The sequence below is a fragment of the Coregonus lavaretus genome (assembly GCF_964263955.1).
Source record: "Coregonus lavaretus genome assembly, chromosome: 22".
Taxonomy (NCBI): Eukaryota; Metazoa; Chordata; class Actinopteri; order Salmoniformes; family Salmonidae; genus Coregonus; species Coregonus lavaretus.
In genome coordinates, this window is record NC_140009.1 from 36501970 (window position 1) to 36523036 (window position 21067).

Genomic DNA, 21067 nt, shown 5'->3' on the forward strand with positions numbered 1-21067 from the left:
TTTGAATGATTGAACCTAGATTGAACGTAGACGAGTACAAGACAGTCACAGACTAGAGAACCCATCCATGGCCACAGGGGTTGATCCATTCTCTTTCTGCTGTCTGTCAATGCAATGTTAGCGGAAAAGGGTTACTAGCTGGCTAGCCAGACACATTGGCTGAATACGATTGTGTATTTTTTATTTATTTTTTATTTAACCTTTATTTAACTAGGCAAGTCAGTTAAGAACAAATTCTTATTTACAATGACGGCCTACACCGGCCAAACCCGGACGACGCTGGGCCAATTGTATGTCTACATTACATTCAAATGTTGCTATTTGCCTTGTATACTCCAAGAGATACATAATACATAGAGCTAATTTGATAGACACCGGTGGCTAGCTAGCTAACTTAACTACATGGGGTGAATTTGAATTCACTCCTCTAGCTTGCTAGCCTCATCCCCTCGTCACCCTCCTTACCTTCTGATAGCTCCAATTCCAACTCCGCCAAATGGTCTCGAAGCTCTTTCGGTATACCGGAGAAATCCACGCCACGGTCTGCCATGACTTAAAACGAAGTGTGGTTCAAGTAAAACGAAGTGTGCTTTAAGTAAAACGAAATTTATTCTGGGTTAAAATACCAGCTTCAAGACACAAAACATGCATTTGAACAGATGAGACGATCCATTCTCCGCCATAATGGGTAGAGCTCACCAATGGCAATGAGCAGTCACGTGATCTCTCACATACTAGCGGCCAGGCTGCACCCAAAACAGGGTATATAGATAATATGCCATTTAGCAGATCGAGTCATAAAGCTTGTGCTCCCTCTTGTGGTGCTCTAGAGATAGTACAACTGTGTACAATGGATTACTGTATATCATACAGTAGCTAGTGAGTCCTAAATTAGCATTAAAGTAGAATGTAAATGTACAGTTCAACTTATAACTGCATTTGTATGACACCAGATAACCTGACATGTGGCCTACCATCTCATATGATTATCAGCATGCAACATAGACTGTATAAGATTTGCATACTTCCAATATCAGGGATTTTCCTCCATTGAACATTTTAAGGTGGCCACCTTGTTGATTTCCCAGGCCACCAAAAATTGGGCAACAAAGTACTCCCTTGGTCAATGAAGTGACCATGTAACACAGACAGAAAGCGAGATCTATTGTGTGAAATTGTCTGAATCAAATGATTCAGAAACGGTTGATATCCATTAAGTTCTTTTGTTTAATTAAATCTGCAGCACGGTAAGTGTTCATAGTAGCTCCACTTGGACATGCATGGAAAAGTAAATATATTCATATAGTACAGATAAGGACAACTTCTGAAATGATCAGTTCAACAATTATTTCATGGGAGTGCGAATGAACAATTCAAATAACTAATATGTAACTTTCACAATGTTGTCATCTCCACCTAAAATTCTTTTTCTTATACAATTCTGTTACTTGTTCACAACAACAGTTAATATTTTGAGAGGTTTAAAAATATGTATATATTTCCATGAAACCAATGCAACAATAACTTAGTTGGTTTGTGAGTGATGGGCAGGCCAGACAGAGCAGTGTTCCAGCCATATAATTAGAATCATGATTCTAACTCTATGGTTCCGGCATAGTCCGGCTGATACAAACAGTTGGGTTACATTAACAGTCTTTTAGATCAGAAAAATAAAGAAATCGATGTTCTAAAACAAATTAATTTCTATATCTCATCATTACAACACAAAAATACATACTAGAAGCGTTTATTATGCCAGAGTATTTGTATATAGTCCTCATGACAATAGCACGCAATAAAGATACCAAAAATGAAAATGAAAAGAAACAAAGTGCCAATGACAATAACTAAAATGAAAGCTAAATAAAGTTGCTTTTTTACCATTTCATATGAACAATCGTCTATTAATAAGGGACAGCTAGCCTACTATAGCGCCAGCTCAGAGTACTACACAATGCCAGACAGGGTCACCATTGGGATTGTCATTGTTGGGTAGAATCCCAAATGGCACCCTATTCCCTATATAGTGCACTACTTTTGACCAGAGCCCTGGTTACTATTGGGACTGTAGGAGTAGGACAAAGAAGTTCAGTCATTTGTGAGATGTGTCAAGTAGTTACTGAGTAGCAATCCTTATTGGGCCGGTTTCATGAACACAGATTAAGTCTAGTCCTGGACTAAGTATTTTCAATTGCGAATGTCCACTGAACATGCTTTTAAGTCTAGAAATAGGCTAAATCTGGATCCGAGAAACAAGCCCATTATGTATAATATACATGATCAAGACAAGAAATAGCCAACTTTTGATGTCACTGAAAGTATTCAAGTTAAACCAAAGTTTATACAAACACAAACAAAAGAAAACACAAATCATTAACGATAAACCTGCATATTTAAGTGCCTTTAGACATGTCCTTATGTTTTTTGACTGATACTCTAGTTACTTCTGCAGTAATATATACTGCAAATTGTTACACACATATTAAGATGGATTTTGGGGGAAGTTACATACAAATGCAAAACAAGATTATCCCTTGTTTAGGAGTTGTTTTTCTAAAACAAAATGTCTAAAACTTTGTTAATAAAAGGGGGATCCCTGAAGAATTGAAACTGTTCCCAGACTGCCACAGGAGTTCTGAAAGAATTTCCCTCAAGGCCCATGTCCAATCCCCATCCTTGTGCGAGAAGGTAAAGTTCCTATTACTCCACTAGATGGCGACATAAATATCACACAACAGTGACGTGTGGTAACTGCAGTGGTGAAGTGTGGTGACATTTACTCCTGATTTTTGAAGGCATCTACTATACAATAAATTCTCAGCATAAAAAATAAATTAATCTATTGTTACTCCTTGTGAATGGCTTTTAACTTCTGAGTCAATTATAATCTTTGAGGGGGATGTCGGAGGCACGAAAGTGATTCTTTAAGGCAAAATAGTTTTTGAACACAGAGTGTGTGTGTGTCGTGTGTGTTGTGCAGAGAAGGAGCTTTGTCACCGAGTGAATGCTGATCCATAGTATAACAGTTCGGTTATGTGTTTGTTCACATGTCAGTGCTGTTTGTAGACACACATAAACATTACAGGGGAACATGGATAGTCATTCATAAGAGCAGCAATGGTCCTGGTCATTAGGGCATCCAACAGAAAACATTCCATAAAGTTTTGTAACAGCAAACGAAAATAAGCATTTCTTATTGGACCAGGTAGTTCCTCATTGTTTCAGTCCATTTTGTTCCGTTTGGTGCCTAATGAACACGACCTAGAGAGACTAAAGCGCAGCACATTCCACTCCAGAAAGCAGCAAGGATGAACTACTACAGGACCACGCAGACAAGAGAAAGGCCAGTTAGAAACCACTTAGACAGCCACACAACCATTAGAAGAAAAGCTTTCTGCCAGCTAAGATTTCATAAAAGACGGTAATGGCATATATTTAGAAACAAATAAATACAAAAATTGCATGGGAAAGAGGAAATGGTTACTGAGGAGAGGGGATGCAGTTGCATTTGTTTAGATTCAGATGTAGTCCGGAAAAAAAGTCTGAGGGTGAAAAGCAATGGAAAAGCCATTCTCTGAAAAACACTTCTAAGTGTATAAATCATTTATAAATGACGGTGTACAGTAAATCTATTACTTCTAGCTTTCTGCTTCTGTCGCACAGCTTCAGTGACAACCAGAGACAATTTGGTTCTCTATAGCCCAAGCGGCAAATAATAATGTGCCGTTAACTTATTAAAGAAAGCTGCACAGGAACACAACAAAAATGCTAATAAAAAAATAAGTCACATGCTACCAAACCGGATCTTAGTGTATCAGATATTGAATCAACAAATTGCTATGTTCTGCTGTACATAAAAACACACCCTACACACACACACAGTTTATAAAATGTATCATAAAGGGCTATAAATGAGGTCCACTTTTTGTGAACGACTGACACAGAACCTCGAAATGAAACCACTTCCAAAACTATTAGGGATTCAGGAAAACAGACCAAATTGAAAATATTGGACCCGACCATCTTGACGATTAAAGTATAAAAAAAACTATTGCATCTTTGGATTTGGAGCGTCAATCATCTTTGTGTGTGAATAAAACATGTCAACATGTGCAGGAGAGCAAGGCCACAATCCCCTGTTACAATAGTATGGACCCCTGCAGTGCTCAGTGTTTTGGTATTTCACTTGATCAACAACAAATGTGAATCAATGCAATGCTTACATTGAGTCTATATGTATGTATATTATGTGCGCTTGCATTGTGTGTGTGTAACTGTGTGTTACCGGAATTTGTTAGAGTCTGAGTGTCCGAGTGCAGAGTTTATCACAATGACCTTTACCACACTTGGGAAGATGCTATACAGTCCTACAGTTCAGTGAAGTTTACAAGTGCTTGAGGGCGGCTTGAGGGTGAGGCAAGGCGAGAGGGTTGAAGGGTTATTGGGGGGGAAGACGAGGGGAAGTACGGAGGAAGACGAGGGGGATATGGAGGGGTGTGGAGTCCAGCCCCTGTATATAGTCTATGGCATAGTGAATAGAACAGGAAGCTCTTTCTCTCTTATTGTCCCAGTCCATTCCCAGAAGGCTGTTGTTGCTGAGCTCCAGCAAGGCTCCAGGCCTGAGACAAAATGGCTGACACAAAATGGCCACCACAGCAGGTGGAAAGAGGAGGTTGTTTCATTTTAGTAGGAAGAGGTTATTTCTTCGGGTGTCCCTCCTCCTCCCATTGTCTTACGTCAGGTCGCGTCACTCCTACACAATGCTCGGAGGCGGAATTGTCACGCTATCTGACTTAAGACAATGTTTTCCTCCTACTCCTCCTCTGCTCACCTGAGAAAACAAAACCAAAAAATATCTCCTCCACTCTCCTCCTACCCATGTGGGGTGGTGTCTGGTGGTGTGTGCCGTAGTGTCCCGGGCCGTGGTGTGTGATACGCACATCGCTCATCATCTGGAAGAGTGGTGTGACTGTGTGGCCATGATGACGTGGGAGGAGGGGTCATCCCTCCCGTCTCGCCCTCCATCCCTTTCACCTCTCCTCTGCTGGTGTTGACCCATCCCAGCCAGCACGGACATGGCCACGGCCTCGGCGGCCGCCCGGGCACCCATGCCGTTGGGGCCCAAGGAAGGAGAGGGGCTGGGCAGGGAGCTGTGTTGGATGACAGGGGCTGGGGAGCCGGTGGGCTCCGACATGTCTCTCATAGGACTGTCCTCTCCTGTAGTACGAAGACAAGAACAAAGTGTTACAGGGACGGGCTTACCAGAGTGGCTCTACCTCAGGGATGGGCAACTTTGGTGGGGGCCACAAAAAATCGGAACTCATCTGCGTACCCACATCCATACCCACCACACATTCAGATAGAGCCGGCCCTAGCCTTTTGTGGGCCCTAAGCTAATCATATTTTTGTTTTTTGTTTTCTGCAATTCTACATATTTTGCCATGCGGCAGAGAGAAAATCTAGCAATTTTATAAAAAAAACTATGCAATTGTACTAATTTTGCCATGTGGCAGAGAGAAAAATGTGCAGTTTTACAGCTCATTTCTTAAATTCTACACATTTTGCCAAGGGTGGATTGAAATGTTTGCAGTTTTTAATATGATATCGGAGTGAGTGATTAACAAAATCAATGGGGGCCCCACGGTCAGTAATTCGACCATGATTACTAAAAGTTTAGATAGCTGGCCACTAGCCTAACTTATCAATCTAACACATTTGAGCTGATATGGGCTAACTGAGTGACTGACAAAACAAGAGAAACTGCTGATGCACAACCAAATTTCGAAACTGCACCTTGTGTATTCAACTATTCTAGAGTAAGTTGAGACCTCAACTGAGTTCCCCCCAAAAATGAGAGAATTGATCCGTGGGCCCCCAGTTGCCCATCCCTGCTCTACAGGGTAGAAGGAACCAGAAACCACAATCAGCTATTTCAACCACTATCCCCCATTAATTAAGAGATTTAGTATACAGTGCATTCGGAGCAAGTATTCAGACCCCTTCCCTTCTACATTTTGTTATGTTACAGCCTTATTCTAAAATTGATGAAATTATTTATTTTCGTCATCAATCTACAAACCATACCCCATAATGACAAAGCGAAAACAGGTTTTTAGATTTTTTTTATTCAGACCCTTTGCTATGAGACTCGAAATTGAGCTCAGGTGCATCCTGTTTCCATCGATCATCCTTCAGATGTTTCTACAACTTGATTGGAGTCCACCTGTGGTAAATTACATTGATTGGACATGATTTGGAAAGGCACACACCTGTCTATATAAGATCCCACAGTTGACAGTGCATGTCAGAGCAAAAACCAAGCCATGAGGTCGAAGGAATTGTCTGTAGAGCTCCGAGACAGGATTGTGTCGAGGCACAGATCTGGGGAAGGGTACCAAAAAATGTCTGCAGCATTGAAGGTCCCCAAGAACACAGTGGCCTTCCAAGACTCTTCCTAGAAATGGCCGCCCGGCCAAACTGAGCAATCGGGCGAGAAGGGCCTTGGTCAGGGAGGTGACCAAGAACCCGATGGTCACTCTGACAGAGCTCCAGAGTTCCTCTGTGGAGATGGAGACAACCATCTTTTCAGCACTCCACCAAATCAGGCCTTTATGGTAGAGTGGCCAGACGGAAGCCACTACTCAGTAAAAGGCACATGACAGCCCGCTTGGAGTTTGCCAAAAGGCACCTAAAGGACCCTCAGACCATGAGAAACAAGATTCTCTGGTCTGATGAAACCAAGATTGAACTCTTTGGCCTGAATGCCAAGCGTCACGTCTGGAAGAAACCTGGCACCATCCCTACGGTGAAGCATGGTGGTGGCAGCATCATGCTGTGGGGATATTCTTCAGCGGCAGGGACTGGGAGACTAGTCAGGATCGAGGGAAAGATGAACAGAGCAAAGTACAGAGAGATCCTTGATGAAATCCTGTTCCAGAGCGCTCAGGACCTCAGACTGGGGCGAAGGTTCACCTTCCAACAGAACAACGACCCTAAGAATGGGAGAAACTCCCCAAATACAAGTGTGCCAAGCTTGTAGCGTCATACCCAAGAAGACTCGAGGCTGTAATCGCTGCCAAAGGTGCTTTAACAAAGTACTGGGTCTGAATACTTATGTAAATGTGATATTTCCGGGTTTTTTTTTGTTATACATTTGCTTTGTATTTGTCATTATGGGGTATTGTGTGTAGACCGATAAAACATAAAATGCATGACAGAATACAGAAGTTATAGACAAAAACAGCATAAGATAATATTACAAAAGCACATATGAGAGTTTATGTGTTTTCTAGATGCTGCAAGCTAACAGGCTCACCAATGTAGGCAATCTTCTTCTGTAGAGTGGTGACAGGGCAGTCCTTGTGAGCCAGCAGCAGCTGTTTGAGATGAGCCACCTCGTTCCTCAGGAGAGACACTTCATTCTGAAGCGACACAGTAACACAATGAGTCAATGCTGTTGTGTAACACAATGAGTCAATACTCTGTCTCTACCCGGTACAGTCAGAAGAGGAAAGAATATCTTCTATTTTCAAACTGCTTGAAATATTTCAATGAGTAGGTGGTTTGGAGAAAAGGAGAGATGAGATCGAAGTACAGTGCGGCTTTGAAAAAAAACACACACACACACACACACACACACACACACACACCGCATACTCACCGCCAGCGAGACGTTCATGGAGACAAGCTCCTCGGCCTTCTTCTCCAGGGAGTTGACCCAGACTTTGCGTTTCTGTCGGCAGCGCGAAGCAGCCGCCCGGTTCCTCTCTAGGAAACGCTGTCGTCTGTCGTCCGGGTCGTCCTCCGCCGCACGCCGCCGCCGACCACCAGTAGGCTGGGCCGGAGACACCTGGAGGGGAAGGGGGAGGGCGTGGGGGAGATGGAGAGAGAGGGAGGTGGGATAGAGAGAGGGTTTGAGTCATCGCAGCAAGCTGACGGGTATAAACTGAGGGGGAGTGGGCTTGTCAGGTTGTCAACACTTAAAACAAGACCGATACAAAATTGTCTTTCAGTGCCTAAATTATAATGCCCCTGCCCCTCCACTGATGTCAACGAACGACGAGTCACGAAGATCCAAGTCAAGAGGATTTGGATAATATACTATTGCCACCAGGGTTGAGGTCAATTCCATTTCAATTCCTGTCAACTCAGGAAGTACACTGAAATTCCAATTCCAATTTACTTTCTGAATTGACTGGAAATGAAATGGAATTGACCCCAACCGTGATTGCCACAGAGTAAAGCCTCCATGTGTATTCTTTACAATTAACATGCATGTGAGTGAGTGCTTGAGGGAGTGAGTGAGAGTGTGTCAATGTCTCCACGTCATCCTACCTGTGGCTGTGCTGGGGAGGGTGCATCGGGGTGCTGCACCAATAATTGGCTCTGTTCCATCCTCTGGGGGTGCATGGGGCTGCCGGCCATACCTCCCATACCATGACCTCCTGAACTCTGCTGGGCCAGTGCTGCCTTCAACCTCTACAGAAGACAGGACAACCAGGACCATTTTAACATTAAAACACACATGGACAAAAACACACACAAAAAAAACACAAGTGTTATCACAATTGCTTCTGGACTATGCAATCTCAGTCACGTGATGAACAAACAGAGATAGGAGGGAACGAAGGTTACAGGGCAACGAAGGGAGATGGGGGGAAAAATAAAGAAAGCGAGAGCGAAGGGGGGAAGGGGGAGAGAGAGAACCAGAGAGATGGTGTGTGAGAAAGAACAAGAGAGCGCCATAAATAGATCTCACCATTTTGGTTTCAGAGTGTGTGGTGGACCCGAAGGGGGAAACCAATGGACACAGAGAGCCGCCGAAAATACATTTGACCGGTCGAGCTCATCGGTCTAAAGGTTCATTTGCATAACTGAGTGGAATTAAATTGGCACGTGTGTATTTTCATTAGTTTGTCATGTACCTTAATTATCACATGGAATATCACCTGTCGGACACCGAGAGCTGCAGGGCCCGGTTGCATAAAACATCTTAAGTAAATATTCCCCTTATCGTTTCCCTTAAAGTTTCCTTAACTTTAGGCGAATTAACGCCTTAAATTAAGTGAAAAAGTTCAAAGTTGAGGGCCCGGTTTCATAAAACATCTTAAGTGTTTCCCTTAAGGGTTTACCTTAAGGAATAATTTTCCCTTACCTAAGGGAATTGTTTGAATATTTCCTTAGGTAAGGGCATACTTAAGGAGTTTTATGGTAGTTTGAAGGTATGTATGGCAGAAAGCAGTGGAGGCTGCTGAGGGGAGGACGGCTCATAATAATGTCCGGAACGGAGCAAATGGAATGGCATCAAACACCTGGAAACCATGTGTTTGACGTATTTGCTAGGTTTGTTTTTACAGGTTTCCGTTTCTCCCAGTTTTTTCAGGTTTTCGCTCTCAAAATCATACTTTTTTTAATAGAAAAACAACAAAATTGGATGTTCTAAGTCCACAACAATGCTTAAACCACATCAGGAGAAATGTTTATTTTTGGGTGTAGTTACCCCTTTATTCAAGTTTCACCTGGCAAGAGGATGTTGTTTAGCAGTGTATTTGTAGGGTACATGTGATGGTAGAGTTTGCAAAACAAATACCCACTGAATTGATGAAAATAATCATGACATAATTCTGCCAGGTAAGCATAGGCTACTTTTTAGTTAACATTTAGTTGAGAAGGCTTTTCGAGAAAGCATTTCCATCTACACACAGACATTCCCATTGCCTCTTCAGAAAGTTGCAGCTAATACGAATCACTGATGCATTCTGTTCATGTCTTATGTTAAACTTGGGCAAATTAATAATTGTTCAATACATTTAGTTGATTCCCTACTAAGGTAAATACATTTTATAATATTGTTGAATTCTGTTTTAATGCCTGGATTCTGTGAGGGCCCTAATGATCCTATTTTGGACCAGAATGAGGCTCTCCACTACCTATTGTTCCTGTAGTGATGATTCACCATCTTCATCGACTCTTTTCATAATTTATCTGCAGGTAATTGCCTAAAAGTAGCCTATGCAAATTAGGGAGCCAAATGAACGGCTCTCTCATCGATGCGATTCGGTAGGCTGACGAGACGAGTCACTCACTTTACCGTCACTGTCTGGCAAGCCCCAAAATCCTAGGAAAGGAAGCCTGGGAAATATGAAAGCACTAGAAATCAATAATTAGGCTAAGTCGTGGATTTCAACTTATCTTTACCACTTACATTACATGGGACTTGCAAATTCACGAGCATCATGCTCTCTCCCTCCTCCATGTAAAGAAATTTGACTGCAACCACAGCGCACACAAATTGTACCGGGAGGCGGGACAGACAGCAGACTGTGTTTCCCTGTCATCGCTCGCTTTGTGACTGACAGGTCCCTATCCTATCAATAGATCGCTAGAAGATGCATATCATTCATTCTAGCGGGAGAGGGCTCGACGCACTAGCAAAGTAACTAATGGAAAACACTGCTTGCTATTGTTGCACGTTTCAATAGTTTCAAAAATGTCTGTTGCTTGTATTCATGCATAGTAATTTATGTTGGTCATGTCATTTTACTGTTTGGAACAAATGTAAGTGTTTGTTAAGCGGTTAATGAGGGTCGGTTAGTCGGCAGCAAAATTGACAGAAATGTGCATCCCTAATAGAGACAGAGAGAGAGAGACACACAGATAGAGAGAGACAGAGAGAGCGAGACACACAGATAGAGAGAGACAGAGAGAGAGAGACACACATAGATAGAGAGAGACAGAGAGAGAGAGAGAGACACACATAGATAGAGAGAGACAGAGAGAGAGAGAGACACACATAGATAGAGAGAGACAGAGAGAGAGAGAGACACACAGAGAGACAGATACATCTGTTCCTAACCATCTTGGCCTCAGAGTGTGTGGTGTACCCGGAGGGGGAGTTGGAGCCGCTGCTGCCACCTCCCAGAGGAGGACCAGGGATGCCGGGAATGTTGGGCACCATGTGCATGGGCCGGGCCAGCTAGAGACAGGAGGCGCACACACACACACACACACACACACACACACACACACACACACACACACACATTAACAACCTAGGTTGGGGCTCATGCTGGCAAAGTGAGACACTACTCAATGGCAGTGTTTCAAGGTGCTTCATATGTTCTTCCATGTGAATTAATACTCATTATAGACAACTAGTGCAAGCATACAATTGAATTATTTATGATCAAACTAGGCTCCCTGACTGATATGTAATAATAATAATAAAAATAAATGGCAGTCATACATTTTACATAGGGGCGGTTCCGAGAATCTAACCCACTATCTTGACGTTGCGACCCCCATGCTCTACCAACTGAGCTACGGAGGACCAGCTTCCAGGTAATGGTCAGCTTCCACTTGAATCAGAATTGGCAACAACCGCCGGTCCCAAACCAGAGGACGACAGACCGGTGAAGGCAGGTTACTTACAGATATGACAGAGGGAATCTGCATGGGTCCAGGGAGGAGGCCGTTGGGAAGGTGCATCATCATGGGGTAGTGGCCTGTGGGAGAGCTAGAAGAGAGAGGTAGAGGGTTACTGGTGGGGAAAAATCGATTTGGAAATCTCCATCTTGTCCTCTGATAGGCTAGGTGGAATTTACATCATATAGGATACACTTATCCAGTCCTTTCAGTTTTACAGTAGTGGCCTAGAGGGTAGGGATTGTAAAAAGGGTTGATGTGGGATTCGGCATAAAACAGCCATCTTTAACTGGATCTCCAGGCCCCACGGAGGACTAGCCTGGTTCCAGATCTGCTTATGCCATCTTCAGACCTGGAACCAGGCTTGTGGCGGGGGGACCAGTCACTCACCCCAATAGGGTGCGGTTGGAGGGTGGGGTGGGTGTGATGACGGAGGTGGGTGAAGGCATGGTGGGGTGCAGAGCGTCGAAACCCAGGTGGAGGGGCAGAGAGCCTGGTCTGGGCCGCACAGGGAGGGCGCCTGGCCTCACGATCGTGGGGGTGGGGGCCGAACTCAGCGCTGGCCTCGGGGGAGTGTCCTGAGAGAAGACAGGAGAGATGCTTAGTTGAACACCAGGTGATGAGTATAAGGTCAGCATTAGGTCAATAACGACTCTTGTAGGTTTAATAAAGCCTCTTTTCCAATGCATGTGCTTGATAGCACATAGACTTAGTAAAGGTGGAGTACAGCAGGCATGTTGTTCCCCTATCCTGTCAGCCGTCCGTTCCCCATTAACAAACCACAGCGCCCATCCTAGTCTCTCATCCCTACTGACTACCTGTTCCTCTGGCCCTCCCGTCTCCTACCTTTGGGTGTGACTGAAGGGACGTGACTGGCATGCCAACCCAGAAATCTAATCCTAACCTAACCATAACCAATTAGGTCATTCAACATGGGTTTGCTGGTCAGTCATGTCCCCTTAGTTTTGACCCCTACCTTTCCTCTTCTCACCATGGCGTCCCTGCTACTGTCTGACATGCTGGAAAAGGAATCTGGACTTCCTGGTGGGGAGGAGTCAACCTCAACAGGCTTCTCCTCCTTCACCCTCACGGCATCTGCTGACGGCGTCTGCAGGCTCATGTCCAGGGCCACCTCCCTGTTCGGGGCAGGGAGCTGGAGGAGAGGGGGGGAGAGAAGGAGGGAGAGGGAGACTGTGAGACACTACAAAGCACAGGAGAGATAGCCCTTCAGAAGATCCAGGACTCCAATCCCATTCCACCCCATTGCCCATGTGACTGACTGGGTTCCGATCTTGGTCTTCTGCGCACAACAAGACAGTTTTTTTTTTTTTTTTTTTTCTTTGGGGGTAGATCAGCTTAATATTGCAGATCGATTGTAACTTCCATCAATGTAATTGTCTGCATCACTTCCAATCCCCCATGTTTTTATATATATATACTCCCCTTTAACAACAAGACTGTTAGTCTGCTGACCTAAAGCCTAGAGCTTACGCAAGTCTTCAGGTCTCAAATACAGTAACTCATCAGGCAAATGTGGTCCATGGAACCACCTGGGTTCTACTCACAGGGTTCTTGGCCCGCTTGTCGTCATCCTCCTGGGCCTTTCTGAACTCCTCAGCGAAGGAGCTAGCCAGCTCGTTGAACAGCCCCACCTCCTCGCAGTTCTTCAGGAAGCGAGTGGGAGTAGGGGTCTGGTCTGGAACAGGAGGAAGAGAAACACAGAGAAATGTCCATTTTAGAAAATCTCTCATCTTTTTTTCCACACTTCCCGTACAGAAAAGAGCCAATGGATGGATGTTTTATTCTGAAACACTTTGGTATGGAGATTTAAAGCTAGAATCCTTAGTTGCTACATACATTTTTGGACATACAGTGGGGGAAAAACGTATTTAGTCAGCCACCAATTGTGCAAGTTCTCCCACTTAAAAAGATGAGAGAGGCCTGTAATTTTCATCATAGGTACACGTCATCTATGACAGACAAAATGAGAATTTTTTTCTCCAGAAAATCACATTGTAGGATTTTTTATGAATATATTTGCAAATTATGGTGGAAAATAAGTATTTGGTCAATAACAAAAGATTCTCAATACTTTGTTATATACCCTTTGTTGGCAATGACACAGGTCAAAACGTTTTCTGTAAGTCTTCACAAGGTTTTCACACACTGTTGCTGGTATTTTGGCCCATTCCTCCATGCAGATCTCCTCTAGAGCAGTGATGTTTTGGGGCTGTCACTGGGCAACACAGACTTTCAACTCCCTCCAAAGATTTTCTATGGGGTTGAGATCTGGAGACTGGCTAGGCCACTCCAGGACCTTGAAATGCTTCTTACGAAGCCACTCCTTCGTTGCCCGGGCAGTGTGTTTGGGATCATTGTCATGCTGAAAGACCCAGACACGTTTCATCTTCAATGCCCTTGCTGATGGAAGGAGGTTTTCACTCAAAATCTCACGATACATGGCCCCATTCATTCTTTCCTTTACACGGCTCAGTCGTCCTGGTCCCTTTGCAGAAAAACAGCCCCAAAGCATGATGTTTCCACCCCCATGCTTCACAGTAGGTATGGTGTTCTTTGGATGCAACTCAGCATTCTTTGTCCTCCAAACACGACGAGTTGAGTTTTTACCAAAAAGTTCTATTTTGGTTTCATCTGACCATATGACATTCTCCCAATCCTCTTCTGGATCATCCAAATGCACTCTAGCAAACTTCAGACGGGCCTGGACATGTACTGGCTTAAGCAGGGGGACACGTCTGGTACTGCAGGATTTGAGTCCCTGGTGGCGTAGTGTGTTACTGATGGTAGGCTTTGTTACTCTGGTCCCAGCTCTCTGCAGGTCATTCACTAGGTCCCCCCGTGTGGTTCTGGGATTTTTGCTCACCGTTCTTGTGATCATTTTGACCCCACGGGGTGAGATCTTACGTGGAGCCCCAGATCGAGGGAGATTATCAGTGGTCTTGTATGTCTTCCATTTCCTAATAATTGCTCCCACAGTTGATTTCTTCAAACCAAGCTGCTTACCTATTGCAGATTCAGTCTTCCCAGCCTGGTGCAGGTCTACAATTTTGTTTCTGGTGTCCTTTGACAGCTCTTTGGTCTTGGCCATAGTGGAGTTTGGAGTGTGACTGTTTGAGGTTGTGGACAGGTGTCTTTTATACTGATAAGTTCAAACAGGTGCCATTAATACAGGTAACTAGTGGAGGACAGAGGAGCCTCTTGAAGAAGTTACAGGTCTGTGAGAGCCAGAAATCTTGCTTGTTTGTAGGTGACCAAATACTTATTTTCCACCATAATTTGCTAATAAATTCATTAAAAATCCTACAATGTGATTTTCTGGATTTCTTTCTTCTCAATTTGTCTGTCATAGTTGACGTGTACCTATGATGAAAATTACAGGCCTCTCTCATCTTTTTAAGTGGGAGAACTTGCACAATTGGTGGCTGACTAAATACTTTTTTTCCCCACTGTAAATCAATGATATATACCCATTGATTATTGAAGAATATAACTTAGAAATGGCTCATGAACTAATATCAACTATCATAACCCCATCAGAATCCAAAATATAAACTTGAGGGCATTCGATTATCTGGCCCGGGTTACCCAGGTGGAAGGAGTTTGCACCGGGAGAAAAGTGATTGGAATCGTTTTCAAAGAAAAAGTGATTGCCCCTTTCAAAGCCCACGGGTGAAGTCGACTCAAAACAAAAGTGACGTAGCCTAGGCTTGATTAAGCACATGGGGTAATGAGTAGGATTCTGTGTTTTCACATGCAAAAGTGATTGCTTTTGATAAAAACGCTTTATCTGCCTTCCCAATGAAAATTTGAACATACATTTTATAGTCTCGAAAACCTGACCCTAGGCAACAGTGTCTAGGGTCTGGTTTCAATTATGGACTATTTTGGCATAGAGGAACAACGTCTACGTCTCTACTTCATCCGCTTGAATAAAATATCCGCTTGAATAAAATAGTAGCTAGCAAGATGGAGATCACAGAGGTTATTTTTAATGAGTGCATTTCACAAATGCCTAGTTTGCATCAACTACCACTACAAAAGGTGTTGCCTGCAAACTTTGGTTTCGAATTGTGACGTTCTGGCATGTCTGCCTCGTGATTTGTTGGGAGAGCCACCAGAATGTGTTTTTTTTCCCTTTTTTTAAATTTTTAAATTTTTAATTTCACCTTTATTTAACCAGGTAAGCCAGTTGAGAACAAGTTCTCATTTACAACTGCGACCTGGCCAAGATAAAGCAAAGCAGTGCGATAAAAACAACACAGAGTTACATATGGGGTAAAAAACATAGTCAAAAATACAACAGAAAATATATATACAGTGTGTGCAAATGTAGCAAGTTATGGAGGTAAGGCAATAAATAGGCTATAGTGCAAAATAATTACAATAGTATTAACACTGGAATGCTAGATGTGCAATAGATTATGTGCAAATAGAGATACTGGGGTGCAAAAGAGCAAAATAAATAACAATATAGGGATGAGGTAGTTGGGTGGGCTAATTTCAAATGGGCTGTGTACAGGTGCAGTGATCGGTAAGGTGCTCTGACAACTGATGCTTAAAGTTAGTGAGGGAGATAAGAGTCTCCAGCTTCAGAGATTTTTGCAATTCGTTCCAGTCATTGGCAGCAGAGAACTGGAAGGAATGGCGGCCAAAGGAGGTGTTGGCTTTGGGAATGACCAGTGAGATATACCTGCTGGAGCGCAGACTACGGGTGGGTGCTGCTATGGTGACCAATGAGCTAAGATAAGGCGGGGATTTGCCTAGCAGTGATTTATAGATGGCCTGGAGCCAGTGGGTTTGACGACGAACATGTAGTGAGGACCAGCCAACAAGAGCGTACAGGTCACAGTGGTGGGTAGCGTATGGGGCTTTGGAGACAAAACGGATGGCACTGTGATAGACTACATCCAATTTGCTGAGTAGAGTGTTGGAGGCTATTTTGTAAATGACATCGCCGAAGTCAAGGATCGGTAGGATAGTCAGTTTTACGAGGGCATGTTTGGCAGCATGAGTGAAGGAGGCTTTGTTGCGAAATAGGAAGCTGATTCTAGATTTAACTTTGGATTGGAGATTCTTTATGTGAGTCTGGAAGGAGAGTTTACAGTCTAACCAGACACCTAGGTATTTGTAGTTGTCCACATACTCTAGGTCAGACCCGTCAAGAGTGGTGATTCTAGTCGGGTGGGCGGGTGCCAGCAGCGTTCGATTGAAAAGCATGCATTTAGTTTTACTAGTGTTTAAGAGCAGTTGGAGGCTACTGAAGGAGTGTTGTATGGCATTGAAGCTCGTTTGGAGGTTTGTTAACACAGTGTCCAATGAAGGGCCAGATGTATACAAAATGGTGTCGTCTGCGTAGAGGTGGATCTGAGAGTCACCAGCAGCAAGAGCAACATCATTGATATATCGATGTAGGCAGTGACGTAGTTCCTCTATGCCAAAAGAGTCCATCAGTGTTGCCTAGGGTCGGGAATTTGAGACTATATGTTTCTGGACAATGCACTCTGCTGCCTTGTTGACAGCCTTGCAGTGCGGCGCAGATTACTGCTCAATTTAAGAAGGGCGCTCCTCCCTCACCACTTTTGCCCGTTCGTGTCACAGGCCATACACCGGTGCACCACGCCTCCTTGTTTTACTCCAATGTTTGTAAACAATGGTTCAAACGATCATTTTGATATCATGGATGGTCATTTCTTGCATCCCTAGCTCTATGAATTTGAGAATGGCTACATTTCTCCAGGCCCTTCCCTCAGCTTTTTTTCAAAACAAAAGGCAGGGTGACAGTTTGTTATTCTTTCAACTAAGGATTCTAGCTTTAAAGATAATCAAATTAATCCGATATTCAACTAAAGGTCTTCAGGGAAGTCAAACTTGACAGGCGATGACAGAGATGCTATTTCTGACAAAATTGTTTCATTTTGGGTACTCAACAACTGACAAGAGTACCAAAGTAAAGAGGTGACAGTACAAACAGTAGAGTAATGAAGTTGAATAATCCAGACTCACTAGGAGAACCAGTACCTTGGATAATGACAGAGTCAGTCCTGGCAGGGGCAAACTTCAGAGTCATCTCATGCTTGTGTTTGTGTACAGCCAGGTGGTCCTCGTTGGTAAACCTCTGAAGAGAGGGAGGGAGAGAGATACAGTTTATGAAGCTGATCACGTGCAGTGCGCACTGGCTCGTTTTCATAAAATGAATATGCCGTTTTGTCACACAGATCCAAGGCCCGTAGCCACCCATCGGGATCCGACCCGGGATCTGAGGGTTAACTGCAAAATGTTGCATCTGACCTGGTCGGATCCCGGGTAATCGGGTTGGGGTAGATCGGTGAACACAAACACACACACACACACACACACAGAGAGGTGATAATCTACTAGGCCTGATGCTCAGTCAGTTAGGTGCCAGAAAGCACCTTAACCTCAATATCAGATGTCAAGTCGCAGAATCATATACATTTGACTGGCTATCTTTTGGAACATATTCATACGGTATCACTTTGGGTTGCACGACAAATAATTTATGTGATGTACAATACACTCTGGTTTTTGTACCGCAGACCTTTCAAACCCTTTTAGCCGTAAGCGACTTATGTCTTTCACAGGTAACTACACATGTCTAGATAACAGCATGGCTGGCTATCGATATATCCACAAAGTGGCACAAAATGCTGCTGACACTGAAAACACATTGACCCAACAGCTTGCTCAGCAGGGAAGTGGAATGCTAGGCCTACTTGTTGGCTTACTGTACATCATAGATCTAGCATCTGCTGTGCACTTGTTCTACTACTGCATTTGTAAGACTTATGGTCCACTAAACAAGTAGCCTAGTACACAAGTATGTGTTTATTCAAGGTATTTGTGCTTCTCTAGTTCCAGCCCATCTGCAAAAGACAGGACACGCATGTGCCAGTCAGGCAGGCACACAAAGGTGCTACAATAGTCTTCCTCGGTCAGTCTTTCTGTATTTGTTATCTTCCCTTTTGGAGTTGCTTTAGTTTCGTTTTAGTTTACAGAACTAGATTGTGTTCATTAGGCACCAAAAAGAAGAAAACGCACTGAAACCGGGATGGACTACGTGTCACTTGTCCAATAAGAAAAACTATTTAGTTTGCTGTTGCAAAACCTTTGGATACATTTTACCCTGATGAATGCCACCCTGGAGGTGAATCAGGAGAGGATGCAGTAGGTGGAATATTAATCATCATGGCTTTAGCATTTAGGCTGAGTCCCATATTTTACCCTATTTCCTATTTAATGCACAGCTTTGACCAGGGCCCAAAGGCTCTGGTCGAAAGTGGTGCACTACATAGGAAATAGGGTGCTATTTGTGACGCAGACTTTAGTTTCTCCTCCGTCTTCTTCTGCATTAAGACTATTTCTGGCTGCGTGAGTGTCACAGTAACAAGTTCAGTTGTGAGAGAGGGGGGAGAGAGAGAGAGAGAGAGAGAGAGAGAGAGCGGCAAGTGGAAACACTGAAGTGTCAGAAGCATATTTTTAGCCAGTACCAGTTTGCGGCAGAGACACCAATACACTCATACGTCTCACAGACTGACAGTATCTTTCCTATGACCAAGACAACTGGGTCGAGCTGGGGGGAAACCATCTCAAATTAATTTCTCTGACCTGTACGTACGTAGGAGATGCTGGAAGCAAGGATTATCATATCTAACAATAAATAGCAAACAGGTCAAAATGGAGACCCTGTCGCTATAAACTGAAATTGTACAGAAGGATTCTTGGAAAGGCCAGACTCACACCAGGACAAGGTTTCCCCGTATGCATATCCTATGTGCCATAGCATGATAGACAGCCAAGACAAGGTCTGGACATGAATAAAATCATACTTCTGTTCTGTTCGGACTGACTAACACACCACACCCACACAAAAGGGCAACTGAGCCAGCCAAGTGTTTGTGTGTGAGGATATCAAAATGCACCAACACACTATGCTATGATGATTCACAACATGTTGACCGACCCACACACACACACACACACACACACACACACACACACACACACACACACACAGACACAAAGAGAGAGAGAGAGAGACAGACAGACATTAGGGTTGGGCGATGTCAATCTTCGTCCTATCGTGATTATGTATCCATAAAAACCCACATTGTGATATACGAGGGTATTGCCCCTCTATTGACCAACCCCCATATTATTTTTACTCAGCTAAAATGACAGTTTGGCTATAGCGTGAAATCGAATGCTTCAACAGGACAAATCATGACGAAAGATAATGTTGAAAGCCTGGGCAGAAGCTAAGTGCAGGGAAATGTTTTCTAATATTTATTTCTGGTGGAGGAGCTTCAGCATGGAGTGTGTGTGTGTGTGTGTGTGTGTGTGTGTGTGTGTGTGTGTGTGTGTGTGTGTGTGTGTGTGTGTGTGTGTGTGTGTGTGTGTGTGTGTGTGTGTGTGTGTGATGGAGCAGTGACAGTCTGATGAGGAACGGTCTTACCGTAGTGAGTAAGGTTATACATCATGGGCTGGAGAGAAGCAGATTCTTCAGAACTGGAAAATAATTGCTTAATTTGCCCCATAACATAATAATAAATACATAATATTGTTTGTTCTATCGCTCATAAAGCTGTGATTGAGAATAGCCTATGCTTAGGCTATAGACTTTCATTCTTGTGATTTTTGAAAGCAGCAACTTTAGGACAACACCAGGCTACAATATTTGGAAAATAAGTGACTGTTCATAACTAACTTGTCTTACAATTTTTAAAAGACAGGTTATTGGCCATTTGGTTTTTAATCTCACATGGAGGGATTTTCCTGTCCCGCATGGATCATTTCTTTCTCAATAAGCTTAAACTTGATTACATTTTTCTATTGATATTGTTTGTTCTCGCTCGCTCTCATTATTAATCATTTTTACATTTTAGTCATTTAGCAGACGCTCTTATCCAGAGCGACTTACAGTAGTGAGTGCATACATTTTCATACTTTTTTCGTGCTGTCCATTTACTGTTTGATTGGGAGAAAGCCATGCATAAACAATGAAAGTGTAGTCTATAGCACAAAGTCATATTCATAGCCTATTGAATGGAGAGCAAAGGCTATACTGTATATAGGCTACGTTCTTTTAAAAACAGCTAGACACAAGATAGTTAAGTGGTGTCATTTTGCGCTGCTTTGGTGGAATTCTCTGCTCTGTCTGGCCAACATTCTTCTCTTGCGTTGTGTATACAACATATTTATTGAAATAGGCTTTAGCAAATAGGAATTACCCAGAATGTCACTTGTGTGCTGCCATGCTGTGCGCTTCGAGACTCCGTTCTTTACTGCGCGGCGCCAGTCAAGTTCAAATAGGCTAAACCATCGTCTGTCACATCACGATGTCATCACCATCGATGATAATAATAATAATAATATGCCATTTAGCAGACGCTTTTATCGAAAGCGACTTACAGTCATGCGTGCATACATTTTTTGTGTATGGGTGGTCCCGGGGATCGAACCCACTACCTTGGCGTTACAAGCGCCGTGCTCTACCAGCTGAGCTGTCAATCATCGTCGATAGACGATACTATCATATCACCCAACCCTAACACACACACACACACACTTTAACACTGGCAAGTCAGCAACAGACAGACATCAG

General features: G+C 43.5%; 1 protein-coding gene across 3 annotated transcripts in view; it reads right to left on the reverse strand.

The window, feature by feature from the left end:
* Positions 1–1209: 1209 nt before the first annotated feature.
* LOC311150393 (cyclic AMP-dependent transcription factor ATF-7-like) overlaps positions 1210–21067 on the reverse strand; it is a gene marked incomplete at its 5' end in the record, with an annotated part of 45067 nt that continues 25209 nt past the window's right edge. For 2 of the 3 annotated variants that reach the window (XM_084187846.1, XM_084187844.1), the window contains 10 exons: positions 1210–5217; positions 7316–7421; positions 7661–7849; positions 8335–8478; positions 10856–10975; positions 11431–11515; positions 11815–12002; positions 12401–12577; positions 12990–13120; positions 17464–17560. In XM_084187846.1, the coding sequence (XP_084043972.1) occupies positions 4949–5217; positions 7316–7421; positions 7661–7849; positions 8335–8478; positions 10856–10975; positions 11431–11515; positions 11815–12002; positions 12401–12577; positions 12990–13120; positions 17464–17560 (1506 nt within the window). In that variant the 3' untranslated portion in view covers positions 1210–4948. The remainder of the gene's footprint in view (positions 5218–7315; positions 7422–7660; positions 7850–8334; positions 8479–10855; positions 10976–11430; positions 11516–11814; positions 12003–12400; positions 12578–12989; positions 13121–17463; positions 17561–21067) is intronic. The other variant, XM_084187845.1, reaches the window with a different exon arrangement.